Source organism: Diprion similis, chromosome 6 (genome assembly GCF_021155765.1).
Source record: "Diprion similis isolate iyDipSimi1 chromosome 6, iyDipSimi1.1, whole genome shotgun sequence".
NCBI classification, from domain to species: Eukaryota; Metazoa; Arthropoda; class Insecta; order Hymenoptera; family Diprionidae; genus Diprion; species Diprion similis.
Window position 1 is genome coordinate 10,807,585 of NC_060110.1, and position 26,541 is coordinate 10,834,125.

Here is a 26,541-nt window from a genome sequence, read left to right on the forward strand (position 1 = left end):
GTGAAAATTTTCTTTCTAGTATTCTTCCTTAGTGTAAAGGAACTCGTCCTTTATATGTGGTAGAAGAAACATCAATACATTAAATTTCGAAATGTCTAACTATACTTTCTAGAGAATTTAACCATCAGAAAACTCGGTTTTGTGATAAGTCTAATATAAACTATTTACAAATGGCACTAATTTTTAGCTGCTGCTGATTTGGTCACGTGTATCGAATCCCTTATTGATGAACAAAGAAATCGTTGCTACGAAGTAGCTAACAGTACACTTTTTGCCACAAGATTAAAGCAACGATTGGTGGTTGCTCGAAGATACTTTTCAGCTTTATCTCGCTATAAACCGCAAGAAACTAGCGATGCAAATACTTTGAAGACTGTGGTGAAAGCACAAAAAACGTAGGTAAAAAATGAAACAATTCAAATGAAGACGACAGGGTTCCTAACTCCTAAATACTTTCGATATTTTTCAGCATTAAACCATCTGAAAAAGCTACAGTAGGTCTTGCTAGAGTTGGTTCACGAGCAGCATTGAACTTTTCATTTGCATTCTTACGTCGTGCGTGGCGCTCTGGAGAAGACGCTGACCTGTGCAGCGAGTTATTAACTGAATCGCTCGAGGCGCTCCAGTCTTTACCGGAAGCTACTCTTTTTGATGAATCAAATGTATCAAGAGTCTGGCTGGAAGTCGTTGAAAGATCTGCGAAATTTTTAAGACAGGTAGTTACCGGGTGAGTTTGCAAGTCATATGTATGCCTGCCAGCGCTAAAAGAAAAATGATAAATGAATGTAGATATTTGTTTTCTCAATTTATGTTTGTCAGGGACGTGATCGCTGGGAAGTCATGGTGCCCAGTTCCAGTCTCAGATCAACATACGGCACTCTGCTTATTACTAGAACTTGCAACGCAGAAAGGCACATTATCGAGTCTCCTAGATGCTGTTATTCTGTTACTTTATCTCAGTGGGAAAACAAAGCATCAAGATAACCGTGTGATGCCTTCTGGTACATCTGCACCCCTCATTCCTTTATTACGACGGCTGGAAGCTATACCTCAACCAAGACATACCGTGAATGAAAATACCATACCTGGACCTTGTGAAGTTCTTTTAAAACATTTAAGACTACCAGAAGATGATACAGTTGCTGTAGATTTGCGGAAAGCTGCAGTCATAATAATGAGCCATTTAAGTCGCCTAGCTAGTCCTTTGTTACCTCCTATTGTTTCGGGAGGATTCTCTAAGAATCAAGCTCAAATGTATCAAGAAGTTTTAGCCTGGGGTGGCGTAAAACTAGGAAATGGTACATCGCCGTTCTACTGTGACACTATTGCGGAACGAGGAGTCAAGCAGCTATGTTGTTCCGAAAGAGCATTGATGACTCTATCATCACATGGAAAAGTTTACATGATGCACTATGGTTCCGATACACAGTATCTTCAAAGAGTCCATGGTTTTTCCGAAGTGCCTGTTGCGATGATTGCTTCGCATTCAGATGGTAAACATTATTTAGCATTGACTCAAGATGGATTGGTATATTCTTGGGGTAATGGTGATGGTGGTAGATTGGGACATGGTGACAACACCTCTTATGATGAGCCAAAAGTGATAGATGCTTTAACTGATAAGAAAATCACGTCTGTTGTTTGTGGCAGTACATATTCTGCGGCACTCTCTGCAAACGGAGATTTATATACTTGGGGAAGAGGAAATTATGGAAGACTGGGACATGGCAATTGCGACGATATTTCAGTGCCAACATTGGTAACAGCGCTCAATGGTCACAAGGTTGTACATGTTGCCTGTGGAAGTGGTGATTCGCAAACTTTATGCGTCACTGATTCTGGAATTGTGTTTTCATGGGGTGACGGAGATTATGGGAAACTAGGCAGAGGTGGTTCGGATGGAACTAAAACACCTAAAATTGTTGATAAGCTGCTGGATATAAACGTTGTGAAAATATTTTGTGGCGGACAATTTTCTGCTGCTCTAACAGCCTATGGAGAAGTTTATACCTGGGGAAAAGGTGATACCTATCGCTTGGGACATGGTAACGAAGAACATGTTAGATACCCAAAATTAGTTGAAGGCTTGCAAGGCAAGAAGGTCAAAAATTTAGCTGTTGGAAATGTACATGTGCTAGCATTGACTGAAGATCAATTAGTATATGGCTGGGGGAGGAATGATTATGGACAAATCGATCATGGTTTAGGTACTACAGTTCCAGAACCAACTTTGTGTTCAGCACTAACTGGAAAGAGTGTTATTGGCTTAGTCTGTGGCCCTACCCAAAGTTTTGCTTGGTCAATGAGGTCAACGTGGTCAGTAGCAAGTAAAGTTGCCTTTGTTGTTGATGTTTGCGAAGATACATTTAAACTTTTGGATACTTTACTGGCTAAATCCTGCGAGGGCTTACCAGGAACTAGACCACCAACACAGGACCGTGAATGTTTGGCTGTGGCTGCTTTAAATTTACTAAGGCTACAGCTACACACAATGATTACACATAACATTGACAGTAAAACTGTTGGTCTCGGAAGCACTCAATTACTGAATTCATTAAAACAACGTTGCGTTCATCTTGCGAGCAGTGCAGGAATATTAGCTACAATGCAAGAGGCAGCCCAGGCTGTTCTACAAACAGGATGGAGTGTTTTGTTACCTACAGCTAATGAGCGTGCAAAAACGCTGTCTGGACTTTTGCCAAATTCCAGTGGATTGGAGCAATCGAACACGAATAAAGGGCAACAGTTTATGGCTGATCTATTAGTGTCAAGTTTGATGGCTGATGGTGGATTAGAATTTGCTTTAAAAGCAGCAATAAAAGCAGAGGTTGCAGACGTTTCGGATGGTAGCGAATTCCCTGTTGTTTCTAGTGTCGGAAAGACTGGGGAAAGTAAACAAGCGAAAGAATTCAATTCAGAAAAACATAATGTTACAATACCGTTGCTCCAACTAGTAAAACAATTGATAAGAAATGGATCTTGTATCACTCAGTCTAAATTTCAAACCCTACAACAATCTTCGAGAAATGAAAATGCTCCTAAACTTGATAATTCACCAAGCATAAATTTATTACTTAGATTTCAGCGTCTGCTGATAGCTCAACTGTATCAATGCATTCATGAAAATAGCTCAGAGAATCCCCAGGATCAGGAGATGCTTGGGGCTGAATCACTTCTGAAAAAGTATATTTGCCAAGTGTGCAACCATGTTACAGAGACATTACCTCTAGCAAATGAAGCTGCTGCTACCAGTACTAAAAATTTTGCGCTTGTAGCATCCATCATGAAAGGTGATATTGTGAATATTCTACTCCCAGAATTGATTGTTTGCTTGATTCTTCTACAAGTTGATTACCCCATGTTACTGCGTAATATGAATTGGATGGAGGTACTGTCTCCTATTCTAGATATTTTGGACAAATTTAACAGATTAGTCCCAACCCTGGAAAAAGACGATGCGGACGATTTGTCGTGGCCAGGTATAATTGCACCCCAGCATGGAAATAAAATTCCAGTGCATGATGAGCCATCATTAATCAGATGGGCAGATTTGGAGAATCATAATCGGGATGGGGGTCTCTGGATAGTAATACAGGACAAAGTTTATGATGTTCAGGATTTTAGATATGAGGGCGCATGTGCACCGGAGTTGCTGCAAAGGTATGCAGGTAGAGATGCGACTGCAATGTTTCTAAGTACACCTCATTCTCAGTTAGCTCAAAATATGATGGACTCATATTTTGTGGGCTGCTATTGCCATGCCGAGACTGATACCACACAGTTTACAATTGAAGAAACCGATGTCTGTTCGTGCTTATTGGATATGGAAAGATCCCTCAGCTTCCTCTTAGGCTTACATGCGCACAAAATGCGCCAAAGCTTATCCATCCAGCCTGCAGAAGAAGAGGCAGGCATTTGGGTTAATGCTAATTTTCTACGAGGGGGATTACAAATACTTCAACCACCGAATCCATACGAAGAAGAGAAAGGTGAAGCAAGAAGTAATAATTCTACGGCTGCCAATTCCCCTACCGAACCACTAGTACCAATATGTACCAAAGATGAACCACAACGATTAATGGAAGATAGAATAGCTGCATTCGTTCAAGCCTTAGCAGAAACACATAAAACAGATACTTTTGTTCAAACATTTTTATCTGCAGTTGATAGATACAGTAAAATGAATAATCTACTATCTCATGTTGATTTTTGCGGTGATCATCCAGTTGAAGAGATTGGAAGACTTCTCATGGCAGTTATAATAAAACATCTTGCTCTAGGATATCAAGTGATTGCATTGGTTGACCAAGAAGTGACAGATGGAAATATTAAGTTGACTAAACCTCTGATTGATATGATAAGGGCAATACATCAAACGAAGTGGAATTTGATCAGATCCAGGCAATTGCAGAATAGAAGTTACAAAGAAGTTTGTGCACCAGCACAAGAAAGGTGTAGATTCTTATTGTACGAAGTTAGACCAGCTACGAGCTACGAAGTCAAAGCTCTACAGGATTTGAAACTTTTGCATACTTTTCCACGATTCAAAAAAGCTGTACAATCATTACTGTCGGACATACGATCGAATAAAGACTCTCCAGCCAAACCCGAAGATATAGTAAATACTTCTATTCAAAATGCTGATGCAAAAAATAAGTCAGATGAAGATTTATCACCGAAAAGCGGAATGCCTGCTACAGTAATGCCACCTAAACCACATGATACTGGAGACTTAACAAAAGTAATAATGCAGATAGCTGAAAAAGTTAAATACCAACCATTGGCTATTGACTCTGGTGAGCTCATGACAAGTATAATTAATTTTGTAACAACCGAAGAAGGTGGAGATGTTGAAACTCTTCGTAGAGCGATGTATTGTCAAGTCCAGCGGGTCAAGATGCGAGAGCAGGGAATCTTTATGATACAAGAACTGTTGAAAAAAGATTACCTGATAACATCCGTGAAATACCCTTTGCTTAACGGATGGCTTGGACTAACTTATAATGATAAAACGAATAATACAGGCATCTCCCATTGTTTGAGCAATATTCAGCTTGTGACTCCTTACCAAAAATCAAAGATAATTTTGGCAGAATCTGAAGTTACAATTTGGGCAATTAGAACATTAAGAGAACACATTGTGCAAACCGAACTAAAATATAAATCAAAAGCTGATGGAAAAAGTAGTTTGAACCAAGGTACTTATACCTGGCTCAGAAAATTACCTAGAGCAAGATTTTTGCTAACGATTCTAGGTATGTTGACCGGATATCAACATGCTAATGAAATTGGATTATTAATAAATTCTGGATTACTGTCTAGTATCTTGACTCTGCTCAGACAAATTGGACCTTCGCTACCAACTCCGATGCTGAAACCTAAGGAACTTACTGCTATTTACGAAGACTCTGTTCAAAAAACTAAACCACCTGTAGTGACATTGAACGGATCAGAACTAGCTACATTAATGAAAATTGGTACACGAGTTGTGCGTGGCGTTGATTGGAAGTGGGGAGACCAAGACGGACCACCTCCTGGTGAAGGTAGAGTTGTGGGAGAGTTAGGCGAAGATGGCTGGATTCGAGTGCAATGGGATAATGGAAATACGAATTCTTACAGAATGGGCAAGGAGGGCAAATATGACTTGAAACTAGCTGAGCCACCTACACCACCTGATAGTGATACAGATAGTGAATCCCCACTGGATGCGAACAAGGTTCACAGAGACGGAATAAATTATCTACATCCTACCATGTATCTTAAAGCTGCATCTGGTGCACTGCTTCGTATTATTTTACTTTCTTGTGGAATAGAAGCCAACAGAGTTCAACCTTCTGCAATAAAGCTCCTGGCATCTGTCATCAGAGAAATTATATCAGCTGCCAATAAGCCGGACTCGGGCACGCGAACTTTATTGGCTAAAGACCATCATGAAACTTGGGCTAGTCTGGGCCTTCTAAGAGCAGTGGCCAATTCACCAATGGTATGTAAAGCTTTAAGCACTCAGCCATGGGTTGATTTATTGCTGAGCATGATTGAGGAAAAGAATAACATAGATCTGCCGAAGCAAATTATGGCACTTAGATTATTGAAAGTTGTATTACCCTCATGGCGTGATGAAAATCCAGAAATGATTTCATTTTTAGACAAGATATTTAAACTCTTAGGGAAAATTATACTCATGATTGATGTAAGATCGAATACAGAGCTTCGTATGAATAAAAGTCGAGTATCCCTTACTGCTGCACGCAGTTCAACCATAGCTGAAGAAATAATCTCTTTGATTCGTAACTTGCATTCTCTACCTGGCTGGAACACCACTTTGAATACATTTCTTACCGCAAAACTTGCTTTAGCTTCAGATCTTCTAAATGACGGACCTTTGTTCCACATACAAATGAATGAAAATGATGGTGAAAATAGCCTCGCTATTCAACAAACTGTCATAGCATCGCTTTCGGTCGTGGGAGGTTTGGATAATAAGCCAAGAATTGGAGGTATGATTGAGACTGAAGGACTAATTGGAATAATTTGTAAGGTTACTCAACATTCCAAGTTGTTAGTACAAATGCGTGACACTGGAATACAAAAGAAACTTCCATTATCTGCTGTGAAGAATATTCACGATCATTTTCGCGTGGATCAAATGCCCATGACAGAACACTTGCTCATGACTTGGGCCAATTTACTTTTAGGCCATTGTGCCATAGATAAACGCCCTGGTTATATGCCAGTTATAGCAGGCGTTGTTAATGCATCAGTGCTTCGCACTCAGCAACAGCAATTAGCAGCTCTTAATGCTGGAAAAGCTCTTCTTTCCCATCAAACTCTTTTAAGACGAGTTTTAAAATGCACAATTGTTGAAAGCGAAGAGGATCATACTGTTCTTCTACAAGAGATGCTAATTCGTGCTACAAAACCTCAACCATTGAAGCCAATATTTACCCGTGAAGAATTGGAAGTGGCAGCTCTGGCAGTGTCACAGTATTTGACGTCTGAATTGAAACACACACCGATCCAACTTCCTGGACTTGCATCAGAACCTGCAACTCCCACATCTGAATGCTCACTAGCATCATTAACGTCAAGTCAACTGAGACATTGTAAGGGCGGTGGAAAAAAGAATTGCCCCCCTAGCAGTCCTTTGGTAACACAGTTAATAGAAATGGGTTTCCATAAAAAGAGTGCTGAAATGGCCATAAAAAGCTTAAGCATTGCAGAAGCAAACATTACACCAGAAACAGTTGTAGGCTGGCTCCTTGAAAATCCTGATGCTGGATGTAGCGACACAGACACTATATCAAGTGTTGAACCTTTGTCAGATTCTGATGTTTCTGTAAGTGAGGACGTAGATGATACTACATCGGCTCATGAAGTGGGAGCAGCTCCGCCACAGGCTTACATGCAGCGTGCTGATTTCTTATCAGTTGACGAGTACGCTATTTACATTCGTGACAATGTAACAGCTGGCATGTTTGTTCGCTGTTGCAAGCGCTATGAAGAAGTTGCTTATGGCGATGTTGGGCAAGTTGTGAAAATTGACCCGGAAGGTTTGCATGACCTAAATGTCCAGGTTGCATGGCAGCGAAAAGGTAGCACTTATTGGGTTAGATTCATTCACATTGAACTTTTAGGACATCCACCTACTTTACCTGGTATACCTGCATTGAAAGTTGGAGATAAAGTGAGAGTTAAAGCAGCGATTGCAATACCCAAGTACAAATGGGGTTCGGTTAATCATCAGAGCGTAGGTGTAGTTACTGGGATAATTAACAATGGGCATGACGTATCTGTCGATTTTCCACAACAAAGCAGTTGGACTGGATGTGCTGCGGAAATGGAGCGAGTTCCATCGTATCACCATGCGGTCTCTTGTGATTCCTGCCATCTGTCTCCAATTTCGGGACCAAGATTTAAATGTAAGCCCTGTGAAAATTACAACCTATGTGAAAATTGTTTTTATACAAAACGCTCGCACAGACACGGTTTCAACAGAATTGCTGAACCAGGTTCCGCAGCAGTTTATGCTGGAAAACCAGGGCGATATCACCGGCAAGATTTATCTGAACCAGCATTAATAGAAAACTGGTCTAGATGCATTAGAACTCTGAATGTTTCATCCCGTGAAACTTGGGCTACCAGACTAGTGGATGGTTCTGGCAAATATTGGCAAAGTTGTGGTTCACAAGGCAAGCATTGGATTCGACTAGAAATGTTACCTGGAATTTTGATACATTCTTTGAAAATAACTGTGAACCCGGAGGACAGTAGTTATATGCCATGTTTAATCGTAGTGAGTGCCGGAGATTCATTTGCTAGTTTACTGGAACTTGCAACAATTACTGTGCGAAATACCGATAAAATTGTCACTCTAATACAAGACTTGAGAGAATACTACCCGTGCATTGAAATATCAATAAAACAGTGTCGCAATGGAGGTATCGATTGTAAAATACATGGTCTGCATATAGTGGGTAGAAAGAAGCTTTTTGAAAACCAGCTAGCAACATCTGTTTCATTTTTGGCATCTGATTGGGAAGCTGTTCAAGAACAACTCACAACTCAGCGCACAGGAGATATGCACCAGCATTCGGCTGTTTATGTGTGGGGATTGAATGACAAAGACCAACTCGGTGGCTTGAAAGGGTCTAAGGTCAAGCTCCCAGTGTACAGTGAGGTTTTGTCTCAATTAAAACCAATCCATATTGCAGGCGGCAGTAAAACACTATTTATTGTTAGTCAAGAAGGAAAGTTGTATGCCTGTGGTGAGGGCACAAATGGTAGGCTTGGATTGGGAGATAATAATAATGTGTATGAGCCAAGACCCATACCATTCTTAAGTCAATACGTAATTAAAAAAGTTGCAGTACATTCCGGCGGTAAACATGCATTAGCTTTGACAATGGATGGAAAAGTATTCTCATGGGGCGAAGGCGAAGACGGAAAGTTGGGGCACGGTAACCACTTGTCTCTACACAAGCCAAGACTCATCGAAGCCTTGAAGTCTAGAAGAATTAGAGATGTAGCCTGTGGATCCGGGCACTCGGCTGCCATTGCTAGTAATGGAGAGTTATATACCTGGGGCTTGGGAGAATATGGAAGATTGGGACACGGGGACACAAATTCTCAACTCAGGCCTAAATTGGTTGAAGCATTGGTTGGGCAGAGGGTTGTTCAAGTGGCTTGTGGAAGCAGAGATGCGCAAACAATGGCATTAACTGAAGATGGGTCTGTATATTCTTGGGGCGACGGAGATTTTGGAAAATTGGGTCGTGGTGGTAGTGATGGATGTTATACACCTCTAGTTATTGACAGGTTGAATGGCTTAGGCGTAATACAAGTAGAATGTGGTGCACAATTCTCACTAGCTCTTACAAAATATGGAGAAGTATGGACGTGGGGTAAAGGAGACTACTTTCGCTTGGGGCATGGAAATGATCATCATATTAGAAAGCCCACAATTGTGGAAGGTCTGCGTGGCAAGAAAGTTGTTCATGTCGCTGTCGGGGCCTTGCACTGTTTAGCAGTAACTGATACTGGACAAGTTTATGCATGGGGAGATAACGACCATGGGCAGCAAGGAAACGGCACAACTATTGTTAATAGAAAACCTTCTATGGTACACAGTTTGGAGGATGCAAAGGTGAACAGAGTGGCTTGTGGATCTAGTCACAGCGTCGCATGGGTTTTAACTGATCAACCAGCTACTAGTAATCAAGAACCTGTAACATTTCCAACTGATAAGGATCCTTTGGGTCAAGCAACCCTTGGTTTCTTCGATACAAACGAATCGAATACCAATGCAACATCAAAGGGCGTCCGACCATCTTTGTCACACATTATACTCTCATTGGAGAGTAATGTTGCTAAACAGCAAGCCTTGCAGCATGTAATAAATGCCCTTCACATCATGCAGGCAAGAACAGCTGTTGTAATCGCTTTACACAGTCACACTACACTAGCATCTTGTGGAACGGTGTCTAGTCCAGATACTCCTCCAGAAGGTACAATGAGCTCTAGCATAGGGCATGGTCATACAGTATACCAAAATGTTGGAGAGATAGCCCAAGGTGGGGGTGAAGCACCTGCTAATGTTGCTGAAGTTGCAAACATTGTTTCAAGTACCAGGGCTACACCAGACTCAGAAGAGTGCCCTTTAGCAACTTTCCCTTCTATGTCTAGTTCAGCAAGCCTATCATCAAAAGCTTCAAAAATGTCGACCAGTGCTATGAGTGTAATAGCTGCCACACTAACGTCGAATGCTCAAGTTGTAGGAGACGGACATACTACTGAACCTGGTTTGGACGAATTTACATCAACATTAACTGAGGATGATGCAAGAATGTTAGTTGACTTGTTAAAGTTGGCAGTTGCCAATCGAGTTTGTGAAGGTGCGAAGGAAACAATTTCATCAGTATTGGTGGCATTGGGAAATTCTAATCGGCAAATAGCCAATATGCTGTTGGAACTTTGTGTGACAGAGCTAGAAGACACTGCAGCTAATTCTAACTCTTTGAATATGACACCACAGGTTATTGTTCAAGAAACAACACATCCTTATATTGATGACACCACATTGACAGGAAATGTAAAAATCCCAGGGGCCGAAGCACTGAGAGTAGAATTTGATCGTCAGTGCTCAACGGAGAGACGACACGATCCACTTACCATAATGGATGCTACAGGTCGTGTGCTTGCTATTAAATCTGGCCGAGAGTGGAGCGAATGGGCAGCTGAAATTAGAGTACAAGGCGACGAGTTAAGGTGGAGATTTTCTTCTGATGGCTCAGTGAACGGATGGGGATGGCGATTTACTGTGCACCCTGTTTTGGCTACATTGGCGCCGCATGAATTAGGTTCAGATAGAGCTGTGCTATCTCAACCTTCCATAGCATTAGCTGAATGTTTGCTTGGAAACAGTGTATCAAATACTGACAGACACATTGTTACAAGATTAGCAGCTACATTAGCGCAATGCAGTCAGCTGAGTATCTTGACTGCTCCACAGAGGATGTGGGCATTGAAGAAATTGCAGGTTGTGTATTTAAGTGGACCTGGTATTCGACCAGAAGACACACTATCAACATTATTGGATTCTTTGCCACAAGCCTTGTTGAGGCAATACGAGTATGAGGACCCCGCAGTAAGAGGTGGCAAACAACTAACGCACAGTGATTTTTTCAAAGTACTTATAGCTCTAGCCTGTGATTTAGAACTAGATGCGATGCCATGTTGTTCCGAAATGCATAAGTGGTCATGGTTCAGAAGATATTGCCTTGCAGCCAGAGTAGCAAAATCATTAATAAATAGAACTCCCCTACCCAAGCCATTTTGCATTGAGGTAACTAAGAGAATAAATGAGATGACAACTGAAGGAGATGGTACTACAAAAGATCACGAAAATCACGATTATTTTAAACAAGAACACGATGAACAGCTATTGTTATGGCTGAATAGAAGACCCGAAGATTGGACATTATCATGGGATGGGTCTGGAGCCATTTATGGTTGGGGGCATAATCATAGAGGGCAACTAGGGGGTTTGGAAGGTGCAAAGATAAAATTGCCATCGCCATGTGAGAGCTTATCAGCATTGCGACCTGTACAACTGGCTGGTGGAGAACAGACACTGATGGCAGTAACCGCAGATGGTAAAATTTATGCAACAGGTGAGCAAATGCTTCAAAATAGGAAATGAGTAAAAATATTCTGTATATGAAGTATCCATTTCCATCTGTACATTATCTATACTGCTACAAATAAAAATTTAAATTTTAGGGTATGGTGCAGTTGGGAGATTGGGTATTGGTGGAACAGACTCTGCTTTGACCCCGACATTATTAGAATCAATTCAACACGTTTTTGTCAAGAAAGTTGCTGTTAATTCTGGAGGAAAGCATAGCTTAGCCTTGAGTTCAGAAGGCCATGTCTATTCCTGGGGTGAGGGTGAAGATGGAAAATTAGGACATGGCAATAAATTATCTTACGACAGACCAAAATTAATTGAGTCATTACTCGGCATGGAAATTGTTGATATCGCTTGTGGCGGTCACCATAGTGCAGCTATAACTAATGCTGGCTGGCTATATACTTGGGGAAAAGGTATAATAATTTAACAAGTAGTGACGTTTCCTCTCATGTCTGCATTTAACATAATTTAAACATTATATTTTCAGGAAGATATGGGCGCTTGGGCCATGGTGACAGCGATGACCAGCTAAGACCAAAATTAGTTTCAGCATTACAGGGATACAAAGTAGTTGACGTAGCTTGTGGCAGTGGGGATGCACAAACACTTTGCGTTACTGACGACGACAATGTTTGGAGTTGGGGTGATGGAGACTATGGAAAACTTGGTAGAGGTGGAAGTGACGGATGTAAAGTACCAATGAAAATTGAGTCTCTTGCCGGGTTAGGTGTAATTAAAGTTGAATGTGGCAGCCAGTTCTCAGTTGCATTAACACGATCAGGAGCTGTATACACATGGTAACTAAGAGTAAAAGGCTTATTTATGAATTCATCTTCCCGAAAAAATGCGGAAAATGACTAGTCTTTAGTAGAAGTAATAAAAATAAAAAATGTAGTTACATTATTCATAACATTTATGCAGGGGAAAAGGAGATTACCATCGTCTGGGTCATGGTACAGATGATCACGTCCGTAGACCTCGAAAAGTTGCAGCTTTACAAGGGAAAAAAATTATCTCTATTGCTACAGGATCTCTACATTGTGTAGCATGTTCTGATAAAGGAGAGGTATTTACGTGGGGTGACAATGATGAGGGGCAACTAGGTGACGGGACAACAAATGCTTTGCAAAGACCCAGGCTTGTTCATGCCTTACAGGGCAAGAAAATAACCCGAGTTGCATGTGGTAGCGCCCATACTTTAGCCTGGAGCACTACAAAAGCTCCCCAAAGCCGACTACCAGCCACAACACCTATGGAATATGATGTTGTTAAGGACCTACCATTTTCTGCCCTGCACAATAGATTAGTATTATTACATCATTTTGCTGAATTACTTTGCCCATCCTTACCTATGTTCCAAACAACCGGACATATTGGATTAAATAAATTAGCGCCAATGCTAGTATATAGTATTAAGGAAGCTACATTTCGTAAAGTCGTTCAAGCTACAATGGTCAGAGACAGACAATACGGACCTGTTATTGAATTGAATCGAATTCAAGTAAAGAGAGCAAGGAGTAAAGGAGGTCTTGCTGGACCTGACGGGATAAAATCTGTATTTGGGCAAATGGTTTCTAAGATGCCGCTGCTAACACAGGATGTTCTATTCCTGCCGCATAGAGTTTGGAAAGTTAAATTTGTTGGTGAGTAAATAATTAGAATAGATAAATAGTAAAAAAAATTTCACAATACTTTCGATTATTTGAAATGTAACATTACTGTCTTTGCATGAGTCAGTTACTAGTATTCTATGCTGTAAAGTAACTTTATTTATAAATTTCTCCAAGTATAACAGCCAATTTATATTTATCAACAGGTGAAAGTGTGGATGACTGTGGAGGAGGGTACAGTGAAAGCATTGCAGAAATGTGTGATGAACTTCAAAATGGATCACTGCCACTGCTTATTCCCACACCTAACGGTCGCGAAGACAATGGAACTAATAGAGATTGCTTCTTGTTGAACCCTTTGGCTACATCTGATCTGCATATCAACATGTTCCAATTTTTAGGTAACTTCATCAGTCTCACACTTTCACTAATGGTTAACGTAAGATCATGTACCAGCTCTAATTTTGAAATTTAATATGCTCAACATTCTTTCAGGAATATTGATAGGGATCGCCATCAGAACAGGGAGCCCTCTGAGCTTAAATTTAGCAGAACCAGTGTGGAAACAACTTGCTGGCATTTCTTTAACCCCGGCCGATCTCACCGAAGTTGACAGAGACTATGTTCCTGGACTACTATGTATCAGAGACATGGATCCAGATGAAAAAGTATTTCAAACTCTAGAAATGCCATTCTCTACTCCATCTGCTGTTGGCATTGATGTACCATTGTCAAATAGGTAAACACATAGTTCTTTATCTGATATGTATTCCATGTTTCTTATCGTTTATTTAGTTTATCAAAGAGTTTATTTTGCCAAAAATTCACTGCAGTCTATCTTTATGGCTTTGGCAGATGGTAATTTTTTTTTCTCTTGTTTCACAGATATCGAAAAATAACTCCTGAAAATCGACACGAATATGTCAGATTAGCGTTGAACTACAGGCTTCACGAATTTGATACTCAAATAGCTGCTGTGAGGGAAGGAATGTCTAAAGTAGTGCCAGTTCCTCTTCTAGCATTATTTAGTGGAGTAGAGTTGGAAACAATGGTTTGTGGAAGTCCAGACATTCCGCTTAGCCTGTTGAAATCAGTGGCAACTTACAAAGGTACAGTTTGAATACATGCATGCAATTGCAAAGCAATTTCACACCTAGCTGTCACAGTCTGTTGAAATGCCGATTTGGCAGTGTTACAAAGAGCTGAAGACAAATTCTATTCATAATCTAGGCGTAGATGGAACTGCACCACTAATTCAGTGGTTTTGGGAAGTTATGGAGGAGTTTTCAAATCAAGAAAGATCACTATTTCTTCGATTTGTCTGGGGTCGAACAAGACTGCCACGCACAATTGCTGATTTCAGAGGAAGAGACTTTGTTTTACAGGTACGAATGGATAGTTCTAATATAATAATAAGTGTCGCATATTATAATGCACTTTTTGCCATTTTTAGAATTTCGGTTATGGATATGACATGATGAAAGAAGTTACCTTCATGACCAATTGCTCAAATAACTGTAGTATAAAATTGAACGATTTAAATTCAACCATAATTTATTTATCAAATCCAACTACAAATAATTTATAAAATCGCTGTGCTACAATTTGAGCAGTGCAAATTATAAAAGTTCGATTAGTGTTATTATAACATTTTTTCATCCATACGTATCCAGAATGCTTACCCATGTATTTTTTATTTTTAGGTACTCGATAAATACAGTCCGCCAGATCATTTCCTTCCAGAAAGTTACACGTGTTTCTTTTTATTAAAAATGCCAAGATATTCGTGCAAACCAGTATTACGTCAAAAATTGAAATACGCCATACATTTTTGTAAGAGTATCGATACGGATGAATATGCACGGGTTCAGGCAGCTACAAATTCAGACATAGACGATACAGATAGTATTGGTAGTGAAGAGCACACGTCTTTGTAACTCATCAGCGATAAATTTACGTGATCCTAAGTATAGTATAACGTGAAAAGCTTAAATAAAGTTGGAATGTTGTGCAATGATAACAATTTGGAGAAGAAATGATTTATTTCAATATTTATTATATTCGATTGAGGTCTTAGAAATTATTTTTCATGTTGTACTCTAGTAAGTAAAATTATTTGTGATATATTGAATGTATGTGGAAGTACAAGGCATTCGTGAATTTTAAATTTCATCCAACGTACACTGCATTTTAGACAGAATAGTGAAAACTTTGAAGAACTTCAGGTGTTTGAGTATGTATTTCACAATCCGCTTAATTTACTTTTAATCGTCTGATAATTCAATGTGATTCCTTCGTACGAACAGACGAATGTCTTGTACATACTGTGCAGAGAGTAAGATGATCTAATGTTACTTCTGAAAATACTATGAATATGTATTTAACACTAACGAGCTCTGATCTACATTATTATGACACTCGGTTTATTGTTTTGTATACGTATGATTTTTCATGTTGAAATATGATGATGTTATAGACAGTGACTTATGATTGCTGATTAGTTAAAAAATTATGTTGATCTCGCAAATCAGCTTGTCAGACGTTGAAACTCGATGATAGAAACTAGTGATTATTATTTTCTGGATGATGTATTTTCAATTTAAAATACTAGTCACATGCTCTAATTAGAAACAAGTTAAGGTAGAGAATAAATTCTGGATAATACTACATAAACTGTGAAAATAGACTTATTTTTTGGACAAGAATAGCAAAAATAAGTTGAACAGGAATAAGTGAGCCTTATGCATATTTGTATTACTTTTGTTACCTATTTTTTAAAAATCAGCAAATATTGTAAAAAAACTAAAGCTATAACTTCTGCTATTGCTATATAATATATGCATCGACTCACACACACACGCACGCACGCACGCGCGCGCGCCACACACACATACACACACTCATATCTTGAAATACTCCAGTCCTTACATTTTCTTTGGAAAACTTTGAATTTGAGTGTCAAGAGTTTTAGATAACCCGCGGATATTGTTTCCAAAAAAAAAATTGGGGGAGCTACAAAGAAAAATAAATTGTTCTTTCAATTTTTGTTTTGTTTATAAAATCTTTTACCTACTGAGTGTTACCATTATTCTTCCAACTCACTATACAGAGACTGGTGTTTCGAAAATGATGTTAAAACTTTACCAATCTGGAAATATTGATTCGTAAATTGGCGTGCAGATCGTGTATTAAAACGTATTTCGCAAAAATTATCCTTAAAGTTGCACCTATATTTATTCAACTGGTAATGTGACAGGCTTTTTCTGGAAGTTACCTTTATATTAACCAATTCTTGGTCCACGTTTATGAAAGATTTGTCTCAAATTTTTTGCTCTATTAAGGAACTTTTGCTTTATAACGTGTACTATGTATTATTTGGAAATGAAAACAGTTTTTCATTGGGATATGTTAAGATTATTGTGTTATGTTGCACAAAAAAAATAAATGATATAATATTAGAATACCAAGTAGGTATGGGACTTTTACATATAATTGAAGGTAAACCCATTACTTCATAAACGATCAATACTGGATAAGTTATTTTCATTTTGAACAGTTTTTGCCTGAGTGTTTATTTCTGTGCAAAATGTTGTTTTATTAATTATATTGCTAGTTTTTGCTTAGAAATTAATCAGCTTTACATGATATCTTATAATGCGATAGCATTCTTCATGTTTACGAGTGATGGCATTTCGAAATTGAGATCAGTATGGTAATCATTCTGACGTTTGACCGACTTATTATTATAAATATACGTTCGCCGCGAAATTCAATAAATTATCGAATTGGAACGATCGATAATATTATTAAAATTAAACCGCCGCACGAAATTTGATAGAAATCGAATAAATATTAAGATGAGAAACTCTTTGAAAATGAAATGAGACTTTCATAAAATTGAAGCGAAATTTTGTGTCATTAAATACCGTGTTATAATATAACGGGGTTTTTGCATATACAATTTTCAAAGCATCTTTTCATATCTCTAATAGCTGTTCCCATGGCACTATATGCAGATAGAGGATCAACTTCTCTCTTCCCAAGGTCGCCTGCTATGTTTTTACAGTAACCCAATACACAGTGCGTATTGTACCACCGTGCTGTGAGGAATACATGTTCAAATTGTAAAATCGTTCTTGAAACGCACGTGTCATAATAACATATACAACAGTGTAGAGGCAACTGCAGGGTAAGAATTAAATAGTACCTTGTTTTCTATTAGAATTATGATAGAAATAATTTGATCGTTAAATTAGAGGCGTACAGCTGAATATAAAAATATTTCGGAGTAATATTTCAATAAACAATCACCGTTGCGTCAATAGCGTTGGTCAATAATACAGATAAGTTCATGAAATTCTGCATAATTATTACAAGACACAAGAATCAGGAATATATCACAACGATTATCAAAAAAGATAGTTAGATATAAGTAGTTCGTAAAATATAATTGAACACAATTGCCGTAGATGTAGTCTCGGATCTATTGCGAGAATTATAGTATATGGGACGAGATACGTGACCTTTGTCACATCTTTCAAACACTTTAGCTGCGCCCGTGCAGCGCGTTCATCATTGAGTATGCCCATGCATGCACAAGTAAGAGTTCGAGACACCGCTTAGTTCGTATTTTAAGCATACGCTTGAATCTTATCGGGTTTTGTCGTTGAAAATTGTCGTGTCACTGAAAGAGCGATCGTGTAAATCAAACACTATGCGGAGTTAGAGAAAATTCCAAATTGTCAAGCCGACCGATCGCGAAACTGCAGTAAAATAATAATATAATAAATTTGGTAGATATATCATAAATTACAAAACATCGAGCTGTGGGAGACTCTTTTGTATTAAAGTAAACTGCCCAATGCAAATATGTTTTCTTGGTAAAGTTCTTACGAACGAATTAAGTATTCGTCTAAAGTTTCGATACATATAGCGTTAATTGACATACTGGATCGCGTGTTTCAAAATTCGCGCCTTCAAAACTGGTCCTAAGCGAAATTTTTGAATTTGAAATATCTAAATATCCATAGAATCTCTGCACTTTGGCATACTTTGCAAGATTGTTTTTAGAAAATACGTATTTAAGTACGTCGAAAGTGCTTACGTACATATGTGATCACAGTATCAGTTGATTACAGAAAAAATATTGACGTTATTGCATTATAAATGATGTGATACTTTCAATGGAGCGTTTATTTGTAACATCAATTTGTAAGAGTGCTAGAAAAATAAAATAGTTCAATACAATATCCGCACATTAGTGATTTAATATTTTATTTTATTTACAATTTCGGTAATAAATAAAAAACGTAGTTGATGAACTTCGAATTTGTAAACAGCTGAACTTTAGTATTATTGAACTGTGGAGAACATTAGCATCATAATCAAAGAAATGACGACAGTGCTAAGACAATATGGTCTGGCCATTGTACATATTATACATTCATGTATTATCTTATCCAATATTTTCAGCTGTAGACAGTAAGTGTTATGAATTACTAATAGTGGTCCTAGTATACGTGATAACGAACCATAACTGATTTCTCCGGCAAAGGAAAAGGAATTAGATGATAACATTATTGCTCCTGTAACACACATATGACTTGCTAAGAAATTATCATTGTGCTCGTTGAACATCAAAATATCAACCCTGTTGATTGCAACACAGTTGCATTCATAAGAACTAAATACAGAAATAAATGCGGTATACATTTAGGAATATTCCAGCTTTATACAATTGAATACCAGCTTCACAATTTTTATTTTTCAGAAAGTTTTGTCATCTCTGGATCAAAAAAAAATACAATTCGAAATTAATTTTTATTACAGTTTATTTTAATTCAAAGAAATTCATCTTCTTTCAAAAATATCACTATCTACCAATTGTAACTTGGCAGTGTAGACAGTAGCTCCTCTTCATGATACTTAATCTAAAATTAACTTGTGATAAGCAAGCTAACTACACATTTGCAGCATTTTAATAATTTCAGCTCTCGATTTTTAATGAAGTCGAGTTATCAGCAATTCATCTCCAAATGCCAGTATTCTGTAATGTTGGTTCATGTGTTGTAGAGTGACGTATTATGTGAAGAAACAGAGAGTGATGAAGCGTAGCCTCAGATAAGAAATTGTACAAAATAGATGATCCGTTATGACTTTAGTCAAAACAGTTTGTTCTGAAGCTGGCGGTCAGTCACGCACAAAATTCAAGACATTGATCAGTAAAACCGAAAACATGATCCGCTTAGCGGCATTTAAGGTATGAATTAAAATATTTATTCAAATAATTGATTCGTTTATAATGCAACTTAAGTCTGATATATTTATTGTTTAAATTTATTTTTACTGTTTAAATTTATTTTTATTGAGGAATAAACAGTCGTCAATTTCTACCTGAATTTGATCAACGAAGTTCATTCAAACATTGCAGAAATATTGCATGGATCAGTGCATTGATGGAGAATATTTTAACTGATAGAAAATGTACTGTGGTATTATGAATTCAAATGGTATTTTGTTAACTGATGTGAAATTCATGTATTCCATATACTAGCAAATGATAAGAATTTAAATCACAGATTCATTAGCTGCATTTTTTAGCTGGGAAACAGAAAAACAATCATTGACGGTAAGAGAACATTGCTGACCAAACCCACAGAAGAAAATAGTACATGTAACCAAACAATAAATGTTCCTGGATTTGCAGATGTAGTAGTGATAGGTATTCTTAATTATGTAATATATTATTTTTGAATGAGTTACACATGTACGTCGCACAAATTCAAAACTGTTACTTGAATTATTCACACGCAATAACAATTATGCAATTATTTAAAAGGTGGAGGTAGTGCAGGTTGCAATGCTCTTTACCACTTGGCAAAATATGGAGTCAGCGCAATACTTTTGGAACGAGCCAAATTAACAGCTGGAACAACATGGCATACTGCAGGTTTGATTTGGCGACTGAGACCAAACGATGTGGAAATGCAATTATTGCACACCACAAGAGAATTGCTAATGCGTTTAGAAGCAGAAACCGGATTAAACCCTGGATGGATTAATAATGGCGGGCTGTATATTGCTAATTCTGATGTTGGTAATTTTAGATTTTTGTTACCATAATTAATGAAGGGTGGCATGGCAAAACGGTATAAATGGCATCATTATGATTTTTCAGAAGAGCAAAAAAACTGTGCCAACATATGATTCATTAATTTTAAAAAAGATCAAAAAGAATGTTTTACAGTTTTTTAAGCTCTATCAAATGGACTAAACCCCGAGATAATGTAATGTATAAGTATATAAGTATATGTAAGTATAAGTACTTTTTGGTTTTTGTTTTAAATGAATCAATCAATTTTTGGGACAGTTTTTTGATCCCCTGAAACATTATAATGATGGCACTTAACCATTCTGTCGTGCCAACTTTTTATAGCTTTGCGAATAAATTTTTGTCAGCCATATCGTTTTGCGAAGACGTGCGTATGATTTTTTTTACGAAGAAAAACGTATTTTCCATATTTTGGTACTTGCACCGTTTTACTGTACTACGTTTTATTTATCAACAGTTGAATATTTGATCAATTACGGAACCGAAAGTAAATCAATGATATGAGTATTGATGTAATTTGTAGATAAGAATGGATGAGTATAAGAGATTGGCAACAGCAGGAAAAGCTTTTGGTATAGATTCACATCTAGTGTCTCCGGGAGAGGCACGTCAGATTTTTCCCCTCTTAAACGAGCAAGCATTTTATGGGGCGCTATACACTCCAGGAGATGGTGTGGTCGACCCTGCGATGCTGTGCAATGCATTAACAAAATATGCCAAGGAACACGGTGCCAAGGTAAGATACTCTCACATTTAATGCGTGAAGCAATATTAACATTTGCAGAACGCCGCCTATTTTATTCATCAAATTGCAGGTAGTACAAGATTGTCCGGTAACTAGAATACTGAAAAAAGAAACACAATTAGGCTCCTCGCAAATTGTCGGTGTGGAAACACCATATGGTATTATAAAAACGAACTGCGTACTGAATGCTGCAGGAGTTTGGTCAAGAAGCATATCTAAAATGGCTGGCCTCCAGATACCTTTAATTCCAATGAAACACGCTTATGTTGTTAGCGAACCTATTGAGGGTGTACAGAATTGTCCAAATATAAGGGATCACGATAGAAACATGTACTTTAGAATACAAGGCTCATCTCTATGCATGGGAGGCTATGAGCCAAACCCTATTATTTTGCAATCCGTAAGTTCTATAACTATACTATAATTTTATATGAACTATATCCATATATAGAATTGTCATTCCTTTAAGGTTCCAAACGATTTCAACTTCGGATTGTACGAGTTAGACTGGAATGTATTTAGCACACACATTGATGGAGCTACGGAACTAGTTCCTCAATTTTCAACGGCAGGCATAAGGAGTACTGTATGTGGACCTGAGAGTTTCACTCCAGACCACAAACCCATTTTAGGTGAGTTAATCAAGAATTTTTAAACATAATATTTTATCCTAGTGAAGTTTCAAACAATGAGACTTGCTTTTATTTTTCAAATGGACATTTTAAATTTCTTCTATGTCTACGATGTATTTAAATTTTATTATAGTAAATGAAATGTTAACAAACCATGATTTTAGGAGAGGATCCCAGATGTATGGGATTTTTCCACAGCTGTGGTTACAACAGTGCTGGAATGATGCTGGGAGGTGGTTGTGGGGATCAAATAGCAAAGTGGATAATTCATGGACGACCAGATAAACACATGTACAGCTATGATATTAGAAGGTGATTAAAATGCTACTGGAACTGACAATGAGTGTAAAAACTTTCGAAAAAATCCAAAAAAATATTGCAACCTCTTAATCATCGTTTGTAGATTTACGCCAGAGCAAACAAGTGATTCTCTTTGGGCAAATGAGAGGTCTCATGAAGCATATGCAAAAAATTATAGTATAGTTTTTCCCCATGATGAATATCTGAGTGGACGAAATATGAATAAAGATCCATTTCATGAGGTAAGATATTCTTCACTATTCTAAACTTATTTTAAAAATAGATTGCATACTTTTTTTACTGTATAAACAACATAATTCTGAAAAGATTTGATATGCAATAGTTTGTACTCAGTTACGCATGAGCGAAAATTGTAATTGTATTATGACTTGAATTCTTACAAATAATATTTGTACATAGGTTCTATTAAAAGAAGGTGCAGTCATGGAAGAACGGCAAGGATGGGAAAGACCAGGGTGGTTTCTCTCTGAAGGGACCGTGCAAATTCCACCATATGATTATTATGGAAGTTATGGTTCACCGAAGAATGAGAATGATAAATATAGCAAGTTGCTTCAACAAGATTATACATTCAATTTTCCAGAACACCATCGAATTGTGAGTGTATAATATTAGCTTTCAGAATAATGATTGTACTTCAAATAATTCGTATCTTTTTGTGTCTCATTAAATTCATAATTGATGAAAAACTTATTAATTTGATTACTAGTTAATTATCAAAAATAGATTAAATATATAATTAAAATGCACATTCACTAAATAATTATATTTTATAGATCAGAGACGAAGCTCTGGCATGTAGAAACAATGCGGTATTGTTTAATCTGTCATATTTCGGAAAATTCTACCTTTGTGGACCAGAAGCTGAGAAGGCTGTTGATTATCTATTTACAGCTAACACTAATCGTGAAGTAAACAAGACTACCTATACTTGTATGCTTAACAAACACGGTGGTGTCGAAGCAGACTGTACTGTTACATGTATAGAAGGTGGAACTGGAACTGTAGTGGATCCAATTCTTAAAGGAAAAGGATTTCTTATCGGTATATATATTTAAATATTATTTGCTTTAATATTTCTGCCAGTAATTTATCAACGGAAGTTTGTTATGTTCATGCAGTTCAGAATACACAAATTATTGATTGTTACTTTTGTTTGTTACTAATTTGAATCTTTCAAATTTGAAAATACAATAATACTAATGATTAGCAACGTAAAGAAATTGGCTTATGTAACCAAAGTATGGGGTGCAAAGCAAAGCAGTCGGGTGTACTGAAAATTTTCACTGTAAGATTAGTTTTTGCAAGCTTATTCTTTGTACTGAGATATATAACATACATGGGGACAGACATAAATGACATGACTTGAATTGAAATAAATAATTCCATTACAGTGGCTGGTGGTATGTCTGGATATCAAACATGGGTGCACATGAATCAAGTGGTAAAAAAGAAAGGGTTTGAGGTCACTTTGCACGATGCTACAAAACAAATTGGTGTTCTCGCTATACAGGGGAAAAAGAGGTATGTATGTTCAAATACGTAAATACTTGTATACCGTAAGAACAATAAGTAATTGATCAAAATGAAATTGCAATCAATATTCTTAACATAAAGTAGTCCTTAATATATTATAATATTTTAGTCGCAAAATATTGGAAAGTATTGTGGATGAGGATATATCAGATACAGCTTTTCCATTCTCGACCTCAAAGCTTTTAAAAATCAAGGGAAATTCAGTGCGTGTAATAAGGCTAAGTTTCGTAGGAGAGCTTGGGTTTGAGTTACACATCCCATTGCCGGTATGCACGGAAGTTTATCACGCAGTAATGGAAGCTGGAAAAGCTTATAAAATGAAATTAGCTGGGTACAGAGCACTATACAGTCTCAGTAGTGAAAAAGGTAATCTTCTTTTACCACTCAATGTCTAATTAATACATGTATAAATTATATGAAAATTGATCTTCAATGATAGTTATTTAGTTACATTCTTAGATCGGTTTAAACAAGTAGCCTTACAATGCTCTGAAGAATGCGCCGAATAATGCATACCTTTACATTGTGGTTCAGGCTATCACTTATGGCACTCAGATCTCAGGATGGATGACAATCCCATTGAAGCAGGTCTAGGCTTTGTCTGTCGGAAATCTGGAGACTACCTTGGGAAGAGGAAAATAGATTATGTTAGAAAAAATGGAGTAAAGAGGAAAATGGCATATTTTCTCATAGACGAGTAATAACAATTTTAAAATCATATAAGCTAGATCTCAGGTTATATTATTATAGAAGAAATGTTACTCAAATATTTTTATTATTGTTGTAGTGACAAGTCGTTTAACAAGTTTTAATTTTTTAGGCAAATTCCTTTGTGGGGTTTGGAAGCAATTTACAGAAATGGCAGAAATGTTGGATACTTAAGGAGAGGCGAATATGCTTTTGCACTTGAAAACAGTATTGGACAAGGGTAAGTGCAAACCATTCCATTGTAAACTATAATGATCTGAATAACAACACCAAATAAAGATACTTATAATTATTTTCAAGATATGTAACACATCCTGAAGGCGAGAACGTAACGAAACATTACTTGGAATCTGGAAACTACGAAATTGAAATTATGGGATACAAGTATCCAGCCAAACTACATATACACAGTCCGTTCGATCCAGAAAATAAAAGACTATATGATATATATGATTAAAATACATAAAAATTATTCTTTCGTAATTATTCATTACAATTTTAGCCTTGACTGAGAACTGATGTAATTAAATTATTTTCCACTGTTTCACACAAAATCAACTAAATTACACCAAAAGATAAGCTCAGCATTAAATCCATCTGTAGCAAAAATGTAAAACCGTACATGCTATTACTGTGTAATACAGACAGCATGTGGAAGTTGGCAGGCTGTGAATTAACGTGAATGCATAGTAGTTACAGGAAAAGAGCAAGAAAAGTGGTGATGAATTGTGATCAAATTTATGAGAACAGCAGTTGTCTGAATTAGTTTTTAACACATTTTTATTCAAAATTATTTTAAACACATTTACTCAAATAAATATTTTGAAAAAAAAGTATCATTCAACAATTATCAAAGCCACGAAGCTTCGTGCACCTAAGCCACAATAAAAATTGGAAACCCATTCTACGTCATTTGGTAAAGTTGAATCATCCTGCGAGTGGATTGGCATGGATTGTTATGCGATTGATTCGTATCTCAGTCAGTGGCTTAAAATTTTTTAGATTAGTGGGCAATTTTTCCAACTCGTCAAGAGCATCAAGTCCATCAATCACCCTGAAAAATGTATGAAATTAAGAATTCTGGTTTACCATCAGTGAGGAGAGCCGTTAAAATATTTCCTCAATTTACTAACATAAAATGTTTTTCCATACTTACTTTCCGAATAAGGTATATTTTAAGTCCAGATGTGGCTGAGGTCCGTATGTTATAAAAAATTGACTTCCATTAGAGTTGGGTCCATTGTTAGCCATTGATACGAGGCCTCTTGCATTATGTTTCAAATCCTCTTTAAATTCGTCCTCAAATTTACGATTCCAAATTGAAGTACCACCTTTTCCAGTATGTGTTGGGTCACCCGTTTGAACTATAAAGCCCTTGATGTTTCGATGAAATAAACACCCGTTGTAGTAGTCGCTTGCGCACAATGCCAAAAAATTCTGGAGAATCAGAAAAATATTTAGAGCACATATAAGAGATAATAGAACTATATTCTTGCCAATAAGTAATTGGAATTTTTCATTATTGATTGTGATGCTAAAACGCGTGATGACTAATTATAATTTGAAGCAACATATCATTTTTAGATTATTTATAGCTTTTAACCTATAGGTTAGATAGAGAGACGAAAATATGCCTTTCGGTTGTCACTGCTTCATTCAATCAATGAAGAATAAGTGTCCCAGTGAAAGGAATGTAATTGAATATTTAGTTAATGGTAAGAGATTTATCAATAGAAGATTTAAAAAAATTTGTCATACCTACTTACCTCGCATGTTTTCGGGCATAGTTCGCAAAATGTTTCAATTTTTATATCACCTACATCAGTGTGTAACGTCACGCTCTGAAATATGAGAAAAACAAATGTGTGAGAAAAAAAGGTGTACTTTTAGTAAACGTCAAAAGGAGATAAGATAGAGAGTTTATAACCATTTTAAGCGTGGATAGGTCGATAAATGCATAACAAATCGAAATCAAAAACGGATCACGCTCAATATTATAGTGTGATCAGAAGAGACGTCAAATATCAGCCATATTGTATTTTTTGTCACCATCGCACATGAGTAGTGTGAGAGCGATGAGAGTCGCCTAGTCAAATTTGCGACTCAGAATTGTAATCATAATTATAAATAGCCAACAAATAAATGTATGCGTATTTAATAAATAAGAATGTTAATTATATTATGAATTG

At 37.1% G+C, this 26,541-nt stretch overlaps 5 protein-coding genes across 11 annotated transcripts in view; 3 read left to right on the top strand and 2 right to left on the bottom strand.

The window, feature by feature from the left end:
* The window catches only part of LOC124407663 (amidophosphoribosyltransferase-like), a 15,810-nt gene extending 14,744 nt beyond the window's left edge, over positions 1–1,066 (bottom strand). Inside the window, exon 1 of the mRNA XM_046884041.1 lies at positions 1,062–1,066. The gene's annotated coding sequence lies outside the window, so the exon portion shown is untranslated. The remainder of the gene's footprint in view (positions 1–1,061) is intronic.
* Positions 1–4,277, top strand: part of LOC124407665 (multifunctional protein ADE2) — a 12,408-nt gene extending 8,131 nt beyond the window's left edge. Inside the window, exons 7-8 of the mRNA XM_046884047.1 lie at positions 373–375; positions 4,233–4,277. Coding sequence (XP_046740003.1) covers positions 373–375; positions 4,233–4,262 — 33 coding nt within the window. The 3' untranslated portion in view covers positions 4,263–4,277. The remainder of the gene's footprint in view (positions 1–372; positions 376–4,232) is intronic.
* LOC124407660 (E3 ubiquitin-protein ligase HERC2) overlaps positions 1–24,643 on the top strand; it is a 26,109-nt gene extending 1,466 nt beyond the window's left edge. Inside the window, exons 4-14 of one of the 3 annotated variants that reach the window (XM_046884018.1) lie at positions 188–395; positions 470–727; positions 820–11,669; positions 11,779–12,102; positions 12,177–12,486; positions 12,611–13,332; positions 13,506–13,700; positions 13,795–14,038; positions 14,185–14,408; positions 14,530–14,684; positions 15,003–15,958. In XM_046884018.1, coding sequence (XP_046739974.1) covers positions 188–395; positions 470–727; positions 820–11,669; positions 11,779–12,102; positions 12,177–12,486; positions 12,611–13,332; positions 13,506–13,700; positions 13,795–14,038; positions 14,185–14,408; positions 14,530–14,684; positions 15,003–15,236 — 13,724 coding nt within the window. In that variant the 3' untranslated portion in view covers positions 15,237–15,958. Of the gene's footprint in view, positions 1–187; positions 396–469; positions 728–819; positions 11,670–11,778; positions 12,103–12,176; positions 12,487–12,610; positions 13,333–13,505; positions 13,701–13,794; positions 14,039–14,184; positions 14,409–14,529; positions 14,685–15,002; positions 15,959–19,128; positions 19,141–24,631 lie in introns of those variants that run through there. The other 2 variants (XR_006929334.1, XR_006929333.1) reach the window with 2 other exon arrangements.
* Positions 17,209–25,385, top strand: LOC124407662 (sarcosine dehydrogenase, mitochondrial). Of its 5 annotated transcripts, XM_046884034.1 has the most exons (16): positions 17,209–17,488; positions 19,372–19,558; positions 19,900–20,020; positions 20,138–20,391; positions 20,934–21,146; positions 21,226–21,555; positions 21,625–21,787; positions 21,952–22,099; positions 22,191–22,329; positions 22,508–22,705; positions 22,885–23,152; positions 23,503–23,632; positions 23,754–24,010; positions 24,179–24,341; positions 24,465–24,572; positions 24,653–25,227. In XM_046884034.1, the coding sequence occupies exons 2-16, from the start codon at positions 19,451–19,453 to the stop codon at positions 24,807–24,809; spliced, it is 2,757 nt and encodes a 918-aa protein (XP_046739990.1). In that variant the 5' UTR covers positions 17,209–17,488; positions 19,372–19,450; the 3' UTR covers positions 24,810–25,227. The 5 variants fall into 5 exon arrangements, with proteins under 5 accessions (XP_046739990.1, XP_046739994.1, XP_046739995.1 ...); XM_046884038.1 differs by lacking the exons at positions 19,372–19,558; positions 19,900–20,020 and having other exon boundaries at positions 17,212–17,488; XM_046884039.1 differs by lacking the exons at positions 19,372–19,558; positions 19,900–20,020 and having other exon boundaries at positions 17,213–17,488; positions 20,138–20,395.
* LOC124407668 (peptidyl-prolyl cis-trans isomerase-like 3) lies at positions 25,162–26,423 on the bottom strand. Its single transcript, XM_046884052.1, has 4 exons — positions 26,280–26,423; positions 26,119–26,193; positions 25,509–25,789; positions 25,162–25,406 (listed from the first exon to the last, which is right to left on the bottom strand). Exons 1-4 carry the CDS (start codon positions 26,280–26,282, stop codon positions 25,280–25,282), a joined length of 486 nt encoding a protein of 161 aa, XP_046740008.1. The 5' UTR covers positions 26,283–26,423; the 3' UTR covers positions 25,162–25,279.
* Between the last annotated feature and the right edge of the window lie 118 nt (positions 26,424–26,541).